Raw genomic sequence first — 20,665 nt, 5'->3', positions numbered from 1 at the left:
GGCGTTTTAACATTGTCATAACTGCACTTACGCGTGCGTCGTATCGGGGAAACCCTTGGTTTCCGGACGTGTATTTGGATTGGATTGGATTGTTTGGGGGAAGAGACCAAACTGCGAGGTCATCGGTCTCATCGGACTAGGGAAGGATGGGGACGTGTATTAGATCTGTACCTATAATAGTCCCAAACCCTGTATGTTCATCTAGTGGTGCTCACTTTCAAAGTAAGGTCCATTTGCGTCCGCATATCACTGGATTCGTTCCTTCAAGTGCTCAAGGCCTTTCTGTATATCTATCTCCGTGAGCTGCGTGGGATCTCCGCCGATTTAGCATTGTAACGGATCGGAAGAACATATTTGCAGTAAACTGCTCATCTGCTGCCATTGAGTAGATCGATTTTGATATTTCGTACAGCCGTAGGACATGATTCAAGGTAATACGCCATGATGAGATAGTTTCCCAGTAATGCGAGGAGTCTCATTTTGTATTCAGGCAATACATTCTCGTACAGCCGTTCATTATGGAGCGATCGCCTCTAATGGGTGACTGGTACCAGCGTACGTTTCCTTCGCGAGTTACACGTGCCACTCTATTCTGGACTGAGACCATTTCGCATGTAGGGTCTTTTGCCATCGACCGACGACCACTTCTCCGTGCCCCACCTAATGCGCCGTGGGCTGTCAGTATGGAGGAACGTGATCCTCCCATCTCTCCCCCATCTTTAGTGTCGGCCCTAAAAATAGCTGTTGCTAGTCGTTTTCAGAGTAGCTCCTCACCAGGCTGACTGGACACCTTTTCGTTTCATCCACCAAGGGAGAAATTTTTGGTAGTACGAGGAGTCGAACCCGAGCTCAGAGTGTGACAGGCAAACATGTTGGTCACTCAGCCCCTAAGATTGGAAATCGCTTCTTATTACTTGACTAACTGATTATGCGGTGTCACGTGGTTATTTTTGTGTCACCCCCTACACAACGTGTTGGGGTGAAGTGTCATGGCGAATGTAACCAAACACTCAATAACTCCTTAGTCGCTAATATTAATCATATTTTGTTTCCCGCCTCAGCAGCTTCCTACGTTGACATAAGTCTTACCCTCTATGTTTTTGTAAGTAGTATGTGGTTTGAGCACAAAGTTTGTTGTTGTTGGACACATTCCACACTTAGGTTTTACATATTATTGCTTTCCCACACACACCTCTATGGATGTCATCAGGACTGTCACCATTCAGCTTAGCAGTCCGTAATACTATGGACAGAATACAAATATTTATCAGTCCCCTAGGAGTGATACACTATGTGATCAAAAGTATTCGGACACCTGGCTGAAAATGACTTAAAAGTTCGTGGCGCCCTCCATTGGTAATGCTGGAATTCAGTATGGTGTTGGCCCACCCTTAGCCTTGATGACAGCTTCCACTCTCGCAAGCATACGTTCAATTAGGTGCTGGGAGGTTTCTTGGGGAATGGCAGCCCTTTCTTCACGGAGTGCTGCTTTGAGAGAGGTATCGATGTCGGTCGGTGAGTCCTGGCACGAAGTCGGCGTTCCAAAACATCCCAAAGGTGTTCTACAGGATTCAGATCAGGACACTGTGCAGGCCAGTCCGTTACAGGGCTGTTATTTTCGTGTAGCCACTCCGCTACGGGCTGCGCATTATGATTAGGTGCTCGATCGGGTTGAAAGATGCAATCGCCATCCCCGAATTGCTTTTCGGCAGTGGGAAGCAAGAAGATGCTTAAAACATCAGTGGAGGCCTGTGCTGTGATAGTGCCACGCAAAACAACAAGGGGTGCCAGCCCCCTCCATGAAAAACACGACCACACCATAACACCACCGCCTCCGAATTTTACTGTTGGCACTACACACGCTGGCAGATGACGTTCACCGGGCATTCGCCATACCGATACCCTGCCGTCGGATCGCCACATTCCGTACCGAGATTCGTCACTCCATACAACGTTTTTCCACTGTTCAATCGTCCAGTGTTTACGCTTCTTGCACCAAGCGAGGCGTTGTTTGGCATTTACTGGCACGATGTGTGGCTTATGAGCAGCCGCTCGACCATGAAATCCAAGTATTCTCACCTCCCGCCTAACTGTCATAGTACTTGCAGTGGATCCTGATGCAGTTTGGAATTCCTGTGTGATGGTCTGGATAGGTGTCTGTCTATTACACATTACGACCCTCTTCAACTGTCGGCGGTCTCTGTCAGTCAACAGACGAGGTCGGCCTAAACACCTAAAGTTTGTTCGTGGGTGCGTCAGTCTAAAGAAGACAACAAACCAAGACAGTCTCGGCCTTGCCCCATTTTGTCTGATGACATCAGAGAGAGAGAGAGAGAGAGAGAGGGGGGGGGGGAGTATGTTATTTTGGAGGCTCGCCGAATGATGGATTACATTCCATCCAAATTTGGCATTTCCGTGTGGTCTATGCAGACAAACCTGCATGAAGACCTGAAAATGTGAAAAGTCTCCTCCAGGTGGGTGCCACGAATGCTGACGTACGGCTTTCTGCCAAGCAATGTTGTCGCGTTATTATGGCAGGAATGGGACTGTCCTTTCATCGATTGTGACCTGAAAGGAAGCGCGAGTCAGTTAAATGAAGAAACACAGAGTCACCGCCTCAAAAAAGAAAAGAAAAAAAAAATCGCGTTGTCGCCAGGGCTGAAAAAAAGATGGTAGTAATGTTCTGGGACATAGCGTTCCAAAGGGCACTGTGGTGAGAGGTGCATCCTGAAAAGATGTTTCGAAGTACAACAGGGTGTATATGTCCCAGGACAGCAAAGATATCCCGGAAAAATCCGAAAACTTTTTTCATCCGGGGAAATACCCGCGAATTTTTTACGATTCCTCAGAAATTTTTCATTATTTTAGTTTTCAGTTAAATTTCTGTAATTTTTACTGGTAAGAACTGATACTCTAACAAAGAATTTGATTTTAGCCCGCTACTGCAGAATAATATTGCAACAATAAAACACAAGCGAGGGAATAACACGAAAATGAAACTCTAGTTGCAAAGAAAACGCACTATGTACAAGAAGAAAACACATTGCTTACACGAGCAAAATGCTGACACAGCAAAATGTGCCAAACGCTTTAGGACGAAGACTACGCAATACTTCGTAACAATAAAACTTCTTTTGATGAGCGTGATGTCACAACTGTTCACATTTTTAAGTGGTCGCGGGAAAATATTGCGAGTTGTGGTTTGAGAAGCGTTACTTTCAAACCAGAATTTCCTTTACGCAAGACGAATTTTATTACGTGTGAGAATGTGCGACGAATTTCTTAAATCGTGGAGCGTTTGACTCTTTCAAAATTTAACGCTCGGTGGAACAGTCACTTAGGCCCAGAAGACCAATCGTTTATGCCATCATTTAAAATTTTACTGTCACATTTGTCTTTGGAAATGCTAAAGGGGAACACACCGAAAAAAATACGCACCTTAAAGATTAGTTTCTCATATTTATTTTAGTTCTTTCATAGATTACAAATTGTACGACAATGATAGCAAAAATATAATTATTCTTAAAATAAAGTGCAAGATGAGATCTGGAGCAAAATAGGCTTTCCTGTGGAAAAATCGAAGTGCTCGACAGAACATGTATTCAGCCAGATAACCCAGGAAATGTTGGACCAAACTGCTGACGTCCACGGTCCCTAGACTTACACACTATTTACACTAACTCACGCTAAGGACAAAACACACACACACACACACACACACACACACACACACACACACACGAGCCCGACGGAAGTCTCGAACACCCGGCGGGAGGGACATAGCGCCTCAAACCGCGCGGTCACACCGCGCGGCGTGTTCTTGTCAAAAATATTCAGCTGTTGCAGTTTAAGTTGTGCTCTTAAAATCCTGCTCATCCACTCGCTCAGAAAAAAACAGCAAAAAATTTTTGTCGATCAGAATTAGATCTGAAATTTTCTTAATGAAAAATATCATCCAGTGGTTGTATTTCGCAAAGCAAGAATACGCATTATCGCACCATATTTTCCCGATTTCGAAGTTCACTGCCAGGCCTTTCGGAGCGCTACTACGGTTTCTTGTTTCCGTATCGTAGCAGGGCGATCCACTTCTTGTATGTCGGTGTTCTGTGTTCGGAAACTACCGTGCTGTATTTGGTGAATTCGTATTTGTACTGCCGTAATATTAAAATATGCAGTATACATCTTGCCGCGCATTTAAGATCTTTCCAAAATGTGTTACTGTTTGTTGGGGGTGCCTGGAAATTCTACGCCGGTGATGAGCACACTTACCGTTCAAAGAATTGATACGTTTTACAGCTCCTGGGAAAGGATGTCACTTATAACTGAAAGAAATGTACTTTTACCCGGGGTACATCTACATCTACATTGATACTCCGCAAGCCACCCAACGGTGTGTGGCGGAGGGCACCTTACGTGCCACTGTCATTACCTCCCTTTCCTGTTCCAGTCGCGTATGGTTCGCGGGAAGAACGACTGTCTGAAAGCCTCCGTGCGCGCTCTAATCTCTCTGATTTTACATTCGTGATCTCCTCGGGAAGTATAAGTAGGGGGAAGCAATATATTCGATACCTCATCCAGAAACGCATCCTCTCGAAACCTGGCGAGCAAGCTACACCGCGATGCAGAGCGCCTCTCTTGCAGAGTCTGCCACTTGAGTTTATTAAACATCTCCGTAACGCTATCACGGTTACCAAATAACCCAGTGACGAAACGCGCCGCTCTTCTTTGGATCTTCTCTATCTCCTCCGTCAACCCGACCTGGTACGGATCCCACACTGATGAGCAATACTCAAGTATAGGTCGAACGAGTGCTTTGTAAGCCACCTCCTTTGTTGATGGACTACATTTTCTAAGCACTCTCCCAATGAATCTCAACCTGGTACCCGCCTTACCAACAATTAGTTTTATATGATCATTCCACTTCAAATCGTTCCGTACGCTTACTCCCAGATATTTTACAGAAGTAACTGCTACCAGTGTTTGTTCCGCTATCATATAATCATACAATAAAGGATCCTTCTTTCTATGTATTCGCAATACATTACATTTGTCTATGTTAAGGGTCAGTTGCCACTCCCTGCACCAAGTGCCTATCCGCTGCAGATCTTCCTGTATTTCGCTACAATTTTCTAATGCAGCAACTTCTCTGTATACTACAGCATCATCCGCGAAAAGCCGCATGGAACTTCCGACACTATCTACTAAGTCATTTATATATATTGTGAAAAGCAATGGTCCCATAACACTCCCCTGTGGCACGCCAGAGGTTACTTTAACGTCTGTAGACGTCTCTCCATTGATAACAACATGCTGTGTTCTGTTTGCCAAAAACTCCTCAATCCAGCCACACAGCTGGTCTGATATTCCGTAGGCTCTTACTTTGCTTATCAGGCGACAGTGCGGAACTGTATCGAACGCCTTCCGGAAGTCAAGAAAAATAGCATCTACCTGGGAGCCTGTATCTAATATTTTCTGGGTCTCATGAACAAATAAGGCGAGTTGGGTCTCACACGATCGCTGTTTCCGGAATCCATGTTGATTCCTACATAGTAGATTCTGGGTTTCCAGAAATGACATGATACGCGAGCAAAAAACATGTTCTAAAATTCTACAAGAGATCGACGTAAGAGATATAGGTCTATAGTTTTGCGCATCTGCTCGACGACCCTTCTTGAAGACTGGGACTATCTGTGCTCTTTTCCAATCATTTGGAACCCTCCGTTCCTCTAGAGACTTGCGGTACACGGCTGTTAGAAGGGGGGCAAGTTCTTTCGCGTACTCTGTGTAGAATCGAATTGGTATCCCGTCAGGTCCAGTGGACTTTCCTCTATTGAGTGGTTCCAGTTGCTTTTCTATTCCTTGGACACTTATTTCGATGTCAGCCATTTTTTCGTTTGTGCGAGGATTTAGAGAAGGAACTGCAGTGCGGTCTTCCTCTGTGAAACAGCTTTGGAAAAAGGTGTTTAGTATTTCAGCTTTACGCGTGTCATCCTCTGTTTCAATGCCATCATCATCCCGTAGTGTCTGGATATGCTGTTTCGAGCCACTTACTGATTTAACGTAAGACCAGAACTTCCTAGGATTTTCTGTCAAGTCGGTACATAGAATTTTACTTTCGAATTCAATGAAAGTGCGTTTTCACCCCGAAGAAGTGCGGTTTCACCCCGAAAAAGTGTATTTTTAATGGGGAAATCCGGGAATGTTTTATTCTTGTCCACGTGTACAACCTGTAGATGCTCCTTTCAGCACTGCGTATAAAACGGCCGGAAAAGACTGCCTGTGTGTCCTTTCACCAAGGCAAAGCGTCAGCAAGTCGGGCGAACGCGACGCTGCGGTTTATTCATAACAACTTCGAAATGATTTCTTATGCTCCACGCTCACTCTGCCTGGTTCCTAGCGACTTTCGACTGTTTTCAACGATCAAAGACATTCTCCGTGGTCACACATTCACTACCTGTGCCGCCACTGAATCAGCGGTTTTTCCAGTGGTCAAACAAGTCTCCTAAAGCAGCATTCATAGCGACCATGGAATAATGGCGTCGACGTTGTAAAAAATGTGTGCTGCTGCAGGGAGATTACATCAAGAAGTGAAGCAAATATCACAGTTTTCGCGTAATTATTCTGCGAGGAAAAAGAAGAGGTGTTATATTTTGAATTCACCTCGTAGATGTAAAATGTTCACTGGCACTTCCCGACCACTTCTAGGCGTCGCTTAATTTTCACCAGGTCTGAGACGACGAGAGTTCACCGAACTCGATGGATTTACTAACAAGGTGAACTGCTTATCACCTACCGCAGTAAACTGATGGAGGAATTTCGAACAAGAAAACATGAAGACTAAGTGCCTCTGAGCGGAGAAAGATACTTTAGAAGCGAGCCAGAAATTTTTAATTTTGCTCGGTCTACCGTCTTTCACGCGAAGCAGATGACTGGATCATAGGCAACACGCATTGCATACGCGCGCCGCAAATGCTTACGCCGTGCCGCCTCTGAGAGTGTGTATATCTATGGAATAAGCATATCCTACTGCGCATGTTCTCAACATCAAACCGGGCTAGTCACGTGATTTTGGGACGATGCTGCTTGTCTACAATTTGCGGCAATAGCGAAGCTTAAAGATTATACTTACTAAAGATTATACCTATTTGCCTTGTTTTATATACATTTGTTTTATGTATGTTGTTGCATGTTTGATTATTGAAGATTACGTATATTCACCTTGTATTATATGCGTTGTTGCACTTTTGAGTATTAGAGTAACATCTATGATACAGTATTATCTTTACTACGAATGTAAAGAAGTATGTGAAAGGAGTACCTGTTACTTTTCATGCATAACTGTAAATGTCAAATTGATATGAGGCGCTTTATATATTGAAAAAATCGGGGCACGGGATTATAGTATTGTGTTGCTGAGATAATTTTTGCGACTTCATGACTAAGTGTTTACGAGACAAGTGCTTCATAAATTTGCAAGTGTGTTTGAGTAAACTGCCAGTCAGTGTATGCATATTGGTGCCATGTTCATATACAGACAAAATTTATACGTGATGGGTAATTTCCTCCAATTTATGAGGGTTCTCAAACCCTTGTGTGTATGTAGTATTTTTGCGAGAAACAGTTTCTTATACAGTGTCATTGTAAAGTACTTAATGAGAACAGAGATTCCACAATATGAACAAGTGCAATAGAAAACTAAAAAAAACTATTGCTGGCTTTACTTCCTATCTCTCTACCGAAAAAAGTAAATAAACTATAAAATGAGTTATGATACTGTGGCGAAAAAGCACAAAATGAATCGCTCTTCACATCTTTCAGCTAACTTCAGTTCCTGCTATGAAATTGTTAAAATCACTATTAAACGCGTAATCAAAGTTTCACGGTGGTTCAGAAGGTGATACAACCGTAGCAGCGAAGTACTAAGACTCAAAATATGGTAAGCGCTACACGGATTAAAATGCGCCGTCCCAAAATCACGTGACCTGAGATGCAGATGTTGCGGACAGAACTGTTGTTCTACACATCCGAATGCTCACTGCGTAAGTATTCATACTCTGGGTATAACCAGTACAAAAGAACACCTAGAGAGAAGTGTTAGTGAACATTTTGTCCCCAACAAATGTTTCCTATGACGTGATCTATCAGCGCTAGACGTTTGCGCAAAGACTTTGAAACATCATGCATATTCAGAGTTCCGTCAAATTGCTCAAGAGGTATCGTGGAAAACACACACACACACACACACACACACACACACACACACACACACACACGCGACGAGTCAAAACATTATGACCACCTGCTTAGTAGCTCGTTGGACCATCTTTGTAACGCAACATATCATTGATTCTACAGTTCATCGGCAGATTTGTGGAGCTGTGTGGCACCAGGTGGCACCAGGTCTCTACGCACAAGTGACGTAATTCCTGTAAATAACTGTCCTCTGTCCGCAGCTGGTGGCTAGCGTTGCTGCCTCTGGATGCGGGGTCTCGGGTTCGATTCCCGGCCGGGTTTGGAATTTTCTCTGCCGGGGGACTGGGTCTTCGTGTTGTCCTAATCATTTCATCATCTTCATCATTCGTGACAGCGGCTAGATTAAGCTGTGAAAAACATTGGAGTGTGTAAAAATTGGGACTTTGTACGGGCGCTGATGAATGCGCAGTTAAGGGCCCCACAAACCAATCATCATCATCAACTGGCCTCAGATTTGTTCACAGGGTCTGCGTAATAATACACACATAAAAAAAAAACTTTTGCATCATCTTGGTTCCGAGAGTTCCGGAACCTGTACAGAAAACTGGGATAGAGATCAACTTAAACATCATTTCCGCCCTTTTTATTGTTCATGAAAACCATACATTACATATTGTACCACCATACAGTGAGAGTTCAGAGGTGGTGGTCCAGATTGCTGTACACACTGGTACCTCTAATGCCCAGCAGCACGTCATCTAGCATTGATGGATGCCTGTATTGGTCGTGGCATACTATCCACAAGTTCATCAAGACACGGTTGGTCCAGATTGTCCCACTCAAGGGCGAATCGGCGTAGATCCCTCAGAGTAGTTGATGGGTCATGTCATCCATAAACAGCCCCTTTCAATCTGTCCCAGGCATGCTCGACAGGCTGACATGGAGAACATGCCGGCCACTCTAGTCGAGCGATGTCGTTGTCCTGAAGGAAGTCATTCACAAAATGTACACGATGAAGGTGCGAATTGTCGTCCATGAAGACGAATGCCTCGCCATTATGCTGCCGATATGGTTGCACTATCGGTCGAAAGATGGCATTCACGTATCGTACAGCAGTTACGGCGCATCCATGACCACAAGCAGCGCACGTCGGCCCCACATAATGCCACCCCGAAACAGCAGGGAACCCCCACCTTGCTGCACTTGCTGGACAGTGTGTCTAAGGCGTTCAGCCTGACCGGGTTGACTCCAAACACGTCTCCCACGATTGTCTGGTTGAAGGCATATGCGACACTCATCGGCGAACACAACGTAATGCCAATCCTGAACGGTCCATTCGGTGTGTTTTAGGGTCCATCTGTACCGCGTTGCATGGTGTCGTGGTTGCAAAGACGGACCTCGCCATGGACGTCGGGAGTGAAGTTGCGCATCATGCAGCCTATTACGCTCAGTTTGAGTCGTAACACGACCTCCTATGACTGCACGAAAAGCATTGTTCAACACGGTGGCGTTGCTGTCAGGGTTCCTCCTTTGACAAAGTCGCTTATCTCAGTGGATTTCTCCATATGCAGCCAATATCTTCCGTCTCTGCTCGACTTAAATACTTCCTTACCGCGTCACATGCACATAACGTCACCAGGCGGCATCCAACGCCGCGGTGGGCAGTGATCGTAATGTTTCGGCTTATCACTGTGGGTGTACAATACTACTCTGATTTCGTATTTGTACGTGCTTTATGTTAGTGTGAATGAGCGTATGTGCGCGTGAATGAAGTCACCTGTCATAGAAAAGGGAAGACGGAAGACTTACTTGGAACTGAATTGGTTCGGTAAAACGGTACGGTAAAATTTCACACTTTGGTTATTATTATTATTATTATTGGTAGTTGTAGTAGTAGTAGTAGTAGTAGTAGTAAAAAAACTCTCTCTCTCTCTCTCTCTCTCTCTCCTCTCCTCTCCTCTCTCTCTCTCTCCTTATTTGCACAAATGTCACGGTTGCTATGGGGTTGTAGGAGGCAGCGACGGAGCGTCGAGCGGCGCGACGCATCGGAAGCAGCCCAAGAGCGGCGACGGCAGCGGCACGAGCAGTGCGGGCAGCAGCGCCGTACAGGACTCTGGCTTCGGCACCGAGACCTCCTCCAGCAAGGCCGCCTCCGCAACCACCGTGCTCCCTCCCGCTCACCACCACCAGGTAACCCAGCCGCATGCTGCCACACTCTCGCTAAAACTGCCTGTCACTTCACGCTTTGCGCCTTGCAAGTGAAGTACGATTGCGCTGCCGAAGTTCTTTGATCATGGTTGTTGTTGTTGTTGTTGTTGTTGTTGTGGTCTTCAGTTCTGAGACTGGTTTGATGCAGCTCTCCATGCTACTCTATCCTGTACAACCTTCATCATCTCCCAGTACCTACTGCAGCCTACATCTTTCTGAATCTGCGTAGTGTATTCATCTCTTGGTCTCCCTCTACGATTTTTACCCTCCACGCTGCCCTCCAGTACTAAATTGGTGATCCCTTGATGCCTCAGAACATGTCCTACCAACCGATCCCTTCTTCTAGTCAAGTTGTGTCACAAACTCCTCTTCTCCCCAATTCTATTCAATACCTTCTCGTTATTTATGTGATCTACCCATCTAATCTTCAGCATTCTTCTGTAGCACCACATTACGAAAGCTTCTATTCTCTTCTTGTCCAAACTATTTATCGCCCTGTTTCACTTCCATACATGGCTACACTCCATAAAAATACTTTCAGAAACGACTTCCTGACACTTAAATCTATACTAGATGTTAACAAATTTCTCTTCTTCAGAAACCTTTTCCTTGCCATTGCCAGTCTCCATTTTATATCCTCTCTACTTCGACCATCATCAGTTATTTTGCTCCCCAAATAGCAAAACTCATCTACTACTGTAAGTGTCTCATTTCCTAATCTAATTTCCTCAGCATCACCCTACTTAATTCGACTACATTCCATTATCCTTGTTTTGCTTTTGTTGATGTTCATCTTATACCCTCCTTTCAAGACACTGTCCATTCCGTTCAACTGCTCTTCCAAGTCCTTTGCTGTCTCTGACAGAATTACAATGTCATCGGTGAACCTTAAAGTTTTTATGTCTTCTCCATGGATTTTAATACCTACTCCGAATTTTTCTTTTGTTTCCTTTACTGCTTGCTCAATATACAGACTGAATAACATCGGGGATAGGCTACAGCCCTGTCTCACTCCCTTCTCAACCACTGCTTCCCTTTCATACCCCTCGACCCTTATAACTGCCATCCGGATTCTGTACAAATTGTAAATAGCCTTTCGCTCCCTGTATTTTACCCCTGCCACCTTCAGAACTTGAAGAGAGTATTCCAATCAACATTGTCAAAAGCTTTCTCTAAGTCTACAAATGCTAGAAACGTAGGTTTGCCTTTCCTTAATCTTTCTTCTAAGATAAGTCGTAGGGTCAGTATTGCCTCACGTGTTCCAACATTTCTATGGAATGCAAACTGATCTTCCCCGAGGTCGGCTTCTACCAGTTTTTCCATTCGTCTGTAAAGAATTCGCGTTAGTATTTTGTAGCTGTGACTTCTTTAACTGATAGTTGGGTAATTTTCACATCTGTCAACACCTGCTTTCTTTGGGATTGGAATTATTATATTTTTCTTGAAGTCTGAGGGAATTTCCCCTGTCTCATACATATTGCTCACCAGATGGTAGTGTTTTGTCAGGACTGGCTCTCCCAAGGCTGTCAGTAGTTCTAATGGAATGTTGTCTACTCCGGGGGCCTTGTTTCGACTCAGGTCTTTCAGTGCTCTGTCAAACTCTTCACGCAGTATCATATCTCCCATTTCATCTTCATCTACCTCCTCTTACATTTCCATAATATTGTCCTCAAGAACATATACGATGTGTATCAGAAACGTAATGAGACTGACAACACTGAGAGCGATCTGGCAACACTGTGTTGTTCTACTTGTGTTGTGACTGAGCGAGGTGGCGCAGTGGCTAGCACACTGGACTCGCATTCGGGAGGACGACGGTTCAATCCCGCGTCCGGCCATCTTGATTTAGGTTTTCCGTGATTTCCCTAAATCGCTCCAGACAAATGCCAGGATGGTTCCTTGAAAGGGCACGGCCGACTTCCTTCCCCCTCCTTCCATAATCCGATGTAATGTATTGCGAATACATAGAAAGAAGGATCCTTTATTGTATGATTATATGATAGCGGAACAAACACTGGTAGCAGTTACTTCTGTAAAATATCTGGGAGTATGCGTGCGGAACGATTTGAAGTGGAATGATCATATAAAATTAATTGTTGGTAAGGCGGGTACCAGGTTGAGATTCTTTGGGAGAGTCCTTAGAAAATGTAGTCCATCAACAAAGGAGGTGGCTTACAAAACACTCGTTCGACCTATACTTGAGTATTGCTCATCAGTGTGGGATCCGTACCAGGTCGGGTTGACGGAGGAGATAGAGAAGATCTAAAGAAGAGCGGCGCGTTTCGACACAGGGTTATTTGGTAAGCCTGATAGCGTTACGGAGATGTTTAGCAAACCCAAGTGGCAGTCTCTACAAGAGAGGCGCTCTGCATCGCGGTGTAGCTTGCTGTCCAGGTTTCGAGAGGGTGCGTTTCGGATGAGGTATCGAATATGTTGCTTCCCCCTACTTACACCTCCCGAGGAGATCACGAATGTAAAATTAGAGAGATTCGAGCGCGCACGGAGGCTTTCCGGCAGTCGTTCTTCACGCGGACTATACGCGACTGGAACAGAAAAGGGAGGTAATGACAGTGGCACGTAAAGTGCCCTTCGCCACACACCGTTGGGTGGCTTGCGGAGTATAAATGTAGATGTAGATGAGACCGATGACCTCGCTGTCTGGTCTCCTCCTCCAAACAACCCAACCCAAACCCTCTACCTATGTAGACTAATGGTACGTGGCCTCCAGATACTCAGTCCGAGTTTCAGCTCTGTACAGTCATCACGTGATCATTGAGACCGGCGTCATTGTTGTTGTGTTTTAGTTGCGTGTTACGAAAATGGAACGGCAGAATTTAGAGCAACGTTATGTCTTAACGTTTTGTGTTAAACTTGGGGAAACCTTGAGTGTGACCTTTTGAAAAGTTGAAACAGATATGTGGGCAGCACTCCTTACCAAGAGCGCAAGTTTTTAGCTGGCACAGACCGTTTTTGGAAGGCCGAGAACACATTGAAGATGAACCTCGCTCAGTGTGACCTTCAACTTCAAAAACCGACGAGAAGGTAGAACGTGTGCCTGGCCTTGTGAGATCGGACCTACGCTTAACAATAAGGATGATGGCTGACCTGTTGAACTCTTTCACCGTCAAATTTTGACCGTGGATTTGCGCGTGCGAAAGAGTTGTGCCAAAATGGTGCCGAAAAACCTCACAACTGAGCAGATGGACAGTCGAAGAAGTGTGCCCAGAATTGAAAAAATGTTGTAAATCAACATCATTTTGTGACTCCGGAGAACATTCAAAATAATGTGAACGACTTGTTAACGAACCTACCAGTTGAAGACTTTCAGCGCTGCTGTAAAGACTGGGAACGACGACTCCGCCGATGTATAGCTCCCAAAGGCAACTACTTTGACTGTTCAAATCCCTGTCCGGCCATCCAGATTTAGATTTTCCGTAATTATCCTAAATTCCTCCGGGCAAATGCCGAAATGGTTCCTTTGAAAGGGCACGGCTGGTATCCTTCCCCATACTTCGGTAACCCGAGCTTCTGCTCCGTCTCTAATGACATCACAGTCAACGGGACGCAAAACCCTAATCCCCTCCTCCGACAAACGTCAAGTAAGAAGCGGTTTTAATCAGAGTATCATCACCCTGCATCTACAGCGGTGTCACTCATGGTACTATCATTTTGAAGGACATCACCTCTCATTTTTGGAGCGTTACGAGGATGATTGAAATACCAGTGCCTATAAACTAACAGTGGATTTCACTAAAATCTTAATCTTTACTAGCATATTCCCCGTAGAGCTCGATGTAGTATAAACAACATTTTCTAGCTTATTTCATCATTTAAGAGATACAATTCCTCGATTTTACCAAAGGTTTAACTTGTTGTTGTTGACGTTGTTGTTGTTGTTATTGTTGTCTCTAGCCCAAATACTGGTTTGATGAAGCTCTCCCTGCTACTCTATCTTGTGCAAGCCTCTTCATGTCCGACTAGCTACTGCAGCCCACATATTTCTGAATCTGCCTACGTACTCATCCCTTGGTCTCCCTCTACGACTTCTACTACCCACGCTCCCCTCCAATACTAAACTGGTGGTCCCTTGATGTCTCAGAATGTGTCCTATCAACAGATCTCTTCTTCTGGTCAAGTTGTGCCACAGATTCCTTGTCTCCCCAATTACACTACTGGCCATTAAAATTGCTACACCAAGAAGAAATGCAGATTATAAACGGGTATTCATTGGACAAATATATTATACTAGAACTGACATGTGATTACATTTTCACGCCATTTGGGTGCATAGATCCTGAGAAATCAGTACCCAGAACAACCATCTCTGGCCGTAATAACGGCCTTGATACGCCTGGGCATTGAGTCAAACAGAAATTGGATGGCGTGTACAGGTACAGCTGCCCATGCAGCTTCAACACGATATCACAGTTCATCAAGAGTAGTGACTGGCGTATTGTGATGAGCCAGTTGCTCGGCCACCATTGACCAGACGTTTTCAATTGGTGAGAGATCTGGAGAATATGCTGGCCAGGGCAGCAGTGGAACATTTCCTGTATCCAGAATGGCCCGTACAGGACCTGCAACATGCGGTCGTGCATTATCCAGCAGAAATGCAGGGTTTCGCAGGGATCGAATGAAGGGTAGAGCCACGGGTCGTAACACATCTGAAATGTAACGTCCACTGTTCAAAGTGCCGTCAATGCGAGCAAGAGGTGACCGAGACGTGTAACCAATGGCACTCCATACCATCACGCCGGGTGATACGCCAGTATGGCGATGACGAATACACGTTTCCAATGTGCGTTCCCTGTGATGTCGCCAAACACGGTTGCGACCATAACGATGCTGTAAACAGAACCTGGATTCATCCGAAAAAATGATGTTTTGCCACTCGTGCACCCAGGTTTGTCGTTGAGTACACCATCGCATGCACTCCTGTCTGTGAGGCAGCGTCAAGGGTAACCGCAGCCATGGTCTCCGAGCTGATAGTCCATGCTGCTGCAAACGTCGTCGAACTGTTCGTGCAGATGGTTGTTGTCTTGCAAACGTCCCCATCTGTTGACTCAGGGATGGAGACGTGGCTGCACGGGCCGTTACAGCCATGCGTATAAGATGCCTGTCATCTCGACTACTAGTGATACGAGGCCGTTGGGATCCAGCACGGCGTTCCGTAGTACCCCCCTGAACCCACCGATTCCATATTCTGCTAACAGTCATTGGATCTCGACCAACGCGAGCAGCAATGTCGCGATACGATAAACCGCAATAGCGATAGTCTACAATCCGACCTTTATCAAAGTCGGAAACGTGATGGTACGCATTTCTCCTCCTTACACGAGGCATCACAACAACGTTTCACCAGACAACGCCAGTCAACTGCTGTTTGTGTATGAGAAATCGGTTGGAAACATTCCTCATGTCAGCACGTTGTAGGTGTCGCCACCGGCGCCAACCTTGTGTGAATGCTCTGAAAAGCTAATCATTTGCATATCGCAGTATCTTCTTCCTGTCGATTAAATTTCGCGTCATCTTCGCAGTGTAGCAATTTTAATGGCCAGTAGTGTATATTCTGTACCTTCTCATTAATTACGTGATCGATCCATCTAGTCTTCAAAATTGTTCTGTAGCACCACATTGCAAAAGCTTCTAGTCTCTTCTTGTTTAAACTGTTTATCGTCCATGTTTTACTTCCACACATGGCTACACTCCAGACAAATACCCATCGTCAGTTTTACTGCCCAAACAGCAAAATCATCTACTACTTTAATTGTTTCATTTCTTAATCTAATTCCCTTAGCAGTCGACTACATTTCATTATCTTTGTTTCGCTTTTGTTGATGTTCATCTTGTATTCTCCTTTCAAGATACTGTCCTTTCCGTTCAAAATCTCTTCCATGTCCTTTGCTTTCTGTGACAGAAATACAATGTCATCGGCGAACCTCAACGTTTTTATTTTTTCTTCCTGAATTTTAATTCTTACTTCAAACTTTTCTTTTGTTTCCTTTACTGCTTGCTCAGTTTACTGATTGAATAACATGGGCTATAGACTACAGCCCTGTCTCACTCCCTTCTCAACCACTGCTTCCCTTTCATGCCTTTCGACCCATGCCGTCTGGTTTCTGTACAAGCTGTAAATAGTGGTTCGCTCCATGTATTTTATCCTTGCTCTCTTCAGAATTTCAAACAGCGTATTGCAGTCAACACTGCCAAAAGCTTCTCTAAGTCTACAAATGCTGTCAATGTAGGTTTGCCTTTCCTTAACCTATTTTCTAAGCCGTAGGTTCAGTATTGCCTCACGTGTTCAGTATTGCCTCACGTGTTCAGTATTGCATCACGTGTTCCTACATTTCTCCGAAATCGAAACTGATCTCCCCCGAACTCTGCTTTTACCAGTTTTTCCATTCTTCTTTTCCATTCTTTAATTTAGAAGATGTATTTACAATTTTATGCGTAATATTACGACGGCTGACCTGATCGTCTTCCTCAGGTCTCACGAGCGATGAATTTAGAGGTACTTCGGTTACTCCAGACCGACAGTTATCACTATCGTTTCATGTCGTCGTCGTCGTCGTCGTCGTCGTCGTCATGTTCATGCGCTGCTGGAAAAAGGCTCTTCCATACTTACTCACTCTTATGAATCCGAATGTTTCCTGGTTGTTGCCTGGTGTCGTTTACCTACCTCGTCACCCAGGTAGTCTCGTATCGTGGAACGCATGCAGATAAGTTCCTTCCCTGAATTTATCTAGACAATAGAGTTTGCCCCATTACTTCTGTTCCAGTTTTGTAACAACTGCGACAGCATCGCAGATTCATGTCTTTACCGTCGCCGTCTTACTTCTGTTCCACTCCCTTATTGTCATCTAAAATTGCTCCTATCCGTTATCCGATGTTAACTGAATGGTTTGCACACTTACGATACCTATGTCATTGCCGTAGATTAGAAGCATCTGTACGTAATGGTAAAAGCTTTTCTTTTCAGGCACACTGGAAACTTAAATTCTGAATGCTGTGTTCTACTCTCCCAGTGAAATGCAACGGAGATTTTTTTTCCTTTTGTTTGTTTATTGCTGTATCAATCGATTGTGAGTACGCTAATTGATTAGCTTTCATATTCGCTTGAATAAATTTTGTTTCAGCTATTACTAATGACTCATTTCCTGTATACCACCAGTTAGTCTTTCGTAATGAGTTACCCAGTTAACCTGTTACTTTGTAACTGTATCCCTTTTTCTCCTTTCCTTTTCTGCGTTTCATTTTATTAAATTTTTTGTTTTAACCTTCTTGACATCAATAAATTTCCTATAAAGTGTTTATCCATACTCATTATTTGCTCCTGTAACGTCGTTTACAATATGCAGGTGGCAAACTATGTAGTGTCGATTTCGAAGACCAGTTTGTTTTTTGCACACTAAAAGTCTAATGACTCTTTAAGCCACGTTAGAATTTTGTTAAAACATCTTACATACTGCCGAGGAGAGGCTGCTGGTACAATATACTGATGTATTGGTTAAGACGTAGGACTTAAATTTGCGGGGTTCAGTTCCCCATCCAACCTTTCAGATTTAGTTTTTCTATGGTTGCCGTAAGTCGGTGAAGGTGGAACGCAGGATGGTTTATTTGTAAGGGCAGGGACGACTTCTTTTCCCGTTCTTGTACGGTCCGAGCTTGTGCCCCGTGTCTAATGAGCTCGTTGTTGATGTGAAGTGAAACCCTAACTTTCTTTCCTTTTAATGAACTGGTTAGCTTTTGGCGTCGTCTAGTCTTCTTTCGTGTTATCGCGTCTGGTCAGAAATACGTGAAGACTATTCAGGAAGTGTGCTGCAGACTAGGTTACGTCACCTATTGCGTAGAGCACACAGGTAACGTTCACATTCCAGTTAAACAGTAACCGAGAACGGATGGGACACCCAATGGAACTCATGGACTTCGGATATAATCGGGCCACTGGGTACCACTGGCCACTGGCATAAGAGATAACGATCTTCATGAAACCTTTGCGGGACGATTATTTCCGGAATTACCGCGAAGAAAACCGCCCAACATTAACTGGAGGATCCCAGAATGTAACTTTCGGAAAAGCCCATGCGTTGAGAGAACTTTTCTGAGAACATAAGTAATTCCCAATTACACAGCTGGTTTTTAGGTACATCTGTTGCGCTTTTGCAATACATTTTCTGTAAATTTTTCGGCCTTACCATCTGCAGTTCGTCGTCCTTCTTTACATTGTGCTTTTGTGCTGCGCTTTCTCTTTATTGTTCGTGATTTTTAAATTTAATTACTTTTCCCCTTCCGCGTGCTTGTACCTGCGAATGTTCTTTTCCGAGAAGTTTACTGCGTACTGGACTACGTTTCCGACACACAACGCCAGACATACCGAGTTCTCCTCAAAGTCCCTCCAGGTTAAACTAGAATTCCTATTAGAACAGACGAGTCAGTCAGTGCTGGAAGTTTGAGTAACGGAAAGTGCGTCAGACATTCGTTATCAGCAAGTTGCTTGCACGTTCCACAGATATCGAGAACTAGAGGAAACTTGTGTGTAACTATACTGTTCCCTTTTAGAAGCGTACTAGCTTTACCTGCACAGTAGATTTTAATAAGTTATGTTCCAGCGTCTTTCAGTTCCATCTGAAACGAAGACAGAAGTTATGAAGATTTATTTTTGTAGTATCGTAATTGTGGATGTTCCTGTGGTTTCAGATGGCAATAGTCCGCAGCTCGTAATCTAGTGGCTAGCGTTGCTGTCTGTGGATCACGGGGTACCCGGTTCGATTCCCGGCCGGGTTGGGAATTTTCTCTGCCCCGGGGACTGGGTGTTTGTTCTCATCATCATTTCAGCATCATCATCAAATGGCAATACATACGACAATTGCCTCCTTGTTTATCTGACTTGTACTGCACAGTCCCTTCCTCTTCCACGCATCCCTTCCTTTGAGCTTCCTGGAAAACGTACGCTATAATCTCTTGTTTCGAAATTTGTTACCCGTATCTGTTCTGGTTGCCAATACGGGGAGTAGTAGTCCAATGTCTTGACCCTATTTCTGCTTTGCAATAATTCACTATCGGAGGCTTCTAATTATAAAATAAAATTGTATTAATTTTAATCTCCAAACACATTTAGACACCTTGTCTGACCTTTGTTTAAGAACATGATTTTTTTTTTCTCAAGACGGAAAGTGTCACTTACAGGATAAATACCGTGTTCCCGAGAGACTTTGTCGTGACTATTTATAGCTTCTCTTGCCTTCTTTAATGTAAGTTATCCAGAACTAGAGCAATTGAGACTTCCTGACGAGAAAGGTAAAAATGTGTGCTGGACTGGGGCTCTTCGGATCCGGAACCTTGCCTTTTGCGGGTAATGATTGATGATTGTACCGAACGAGCTACCCAGGCAGGACTCAATCCACTGCAGAGTAAGATGTACACACTGAAAACAGTCCCCAAGGCTGTGAATAATCTATTTGTTAGCAGTATCCATGTTATCGATAGTACTAGTTCAGCAAAGTGAAATGTGGAAGATAGGAGAGGGGTACGAGGTGGGTCGTGAGTCGGAGTTGGTGACAGCTCTGCTGACTTACCCTAGTGCGGTGCTGGAATGTGTTGATATTTCTTCGGAGTCTAAGACACTTCAGGTAGTTTATTGCTTTCACCTTTGATGGTTTCGCCAACTCAAAGCCAAACTAACGTCTTCCAACCTAACACAGATCTCGTCGGAAGGATGAGCAAACCAACTTGAAACTGGTAAAAGTGAAACGAATTATCATAAAAAAGTGACTAGTTGCAGTTTTTTCACCCTTTCAACATACGTTAAAAATAACTCGTTTTAAAACGTATCGTAGACTGCAGCACGCTGCGCTGCATTGCTAGACAGGAAACAATTTCTTCGTGTCCCAGCAAGAACCCTAGGTTCCACAGAAATGTGTCTCCGCAGAAGTGTCACTCCACACAAGTGTTCAAACCCTCTTGAGTGGTCCTCGATAGCCCAGTCGGTAAGAGCACTACCCACGAAAGGCACGATTCCAGGCTCCAGCCCCTGTCTGGCAAGCAGTTTTAATCTTCCAAGAATTTCCAGAACAACACAACCTCCTCTGCAGAGAGAATAAGTCTTTCTGCAAGGCAGTCTAACGCCGATTCCATGTTTGTAATAAGGGTTGTGCGAATCGTAACAAAAGGTTTCCAAATGTGCTCTTCTGATGTCTTTTCTGACATTAGGAGTCTTGTAGATTTGCTAGATTTGTGGCCCTGTCCGTCCATGGTATATCCAGGA

The 20,665-nt window shown here is 44.4% G+C and overlaps 1 protein-coding gene across 1 annotated transcript in view; it reads left to right on the top strand.

The window, feature by feature from the left end:
- Positions 1 to 20,665, top strand: part of LOC126455468 (uncharacterized) — a 549,051-nt gene that overhangs the window by 485,979 nt on the left and 42,407 nt on the right. Inside the window, exon 4 of the mRNA XM_050091224.1 lies at positions 10,205 to 10,383. Within this exon, the coding sequence (XP_049947181.1) occupies positions 10,205 to 10,383 (179 nt within the window). The remainder of the gene's footprint in view (positions 1 to 10,204; positions 10,384 to 20,665) is intronic.

This window comes from Schistocerca serialis, chromosome 1 (genome assembly GCF_023864345.2).
Source record: "Schistocerca serialis cubense isolate TAMUIC-IGC-003099 chromosome 1, iqSchSeri2.2, whole genome shotgun sequence".
NCBI lineage: Eukaryota > Metazoa > Arthropoda > Insecta > Orthoptera > Acrididae > Schistocerca > Schistocerca serialis.
The sequence above is the reverse complement of the archived record's forward strand: the minus strand, read 5'-3'. Positions and strand labels throughout refer to the sequence as shown.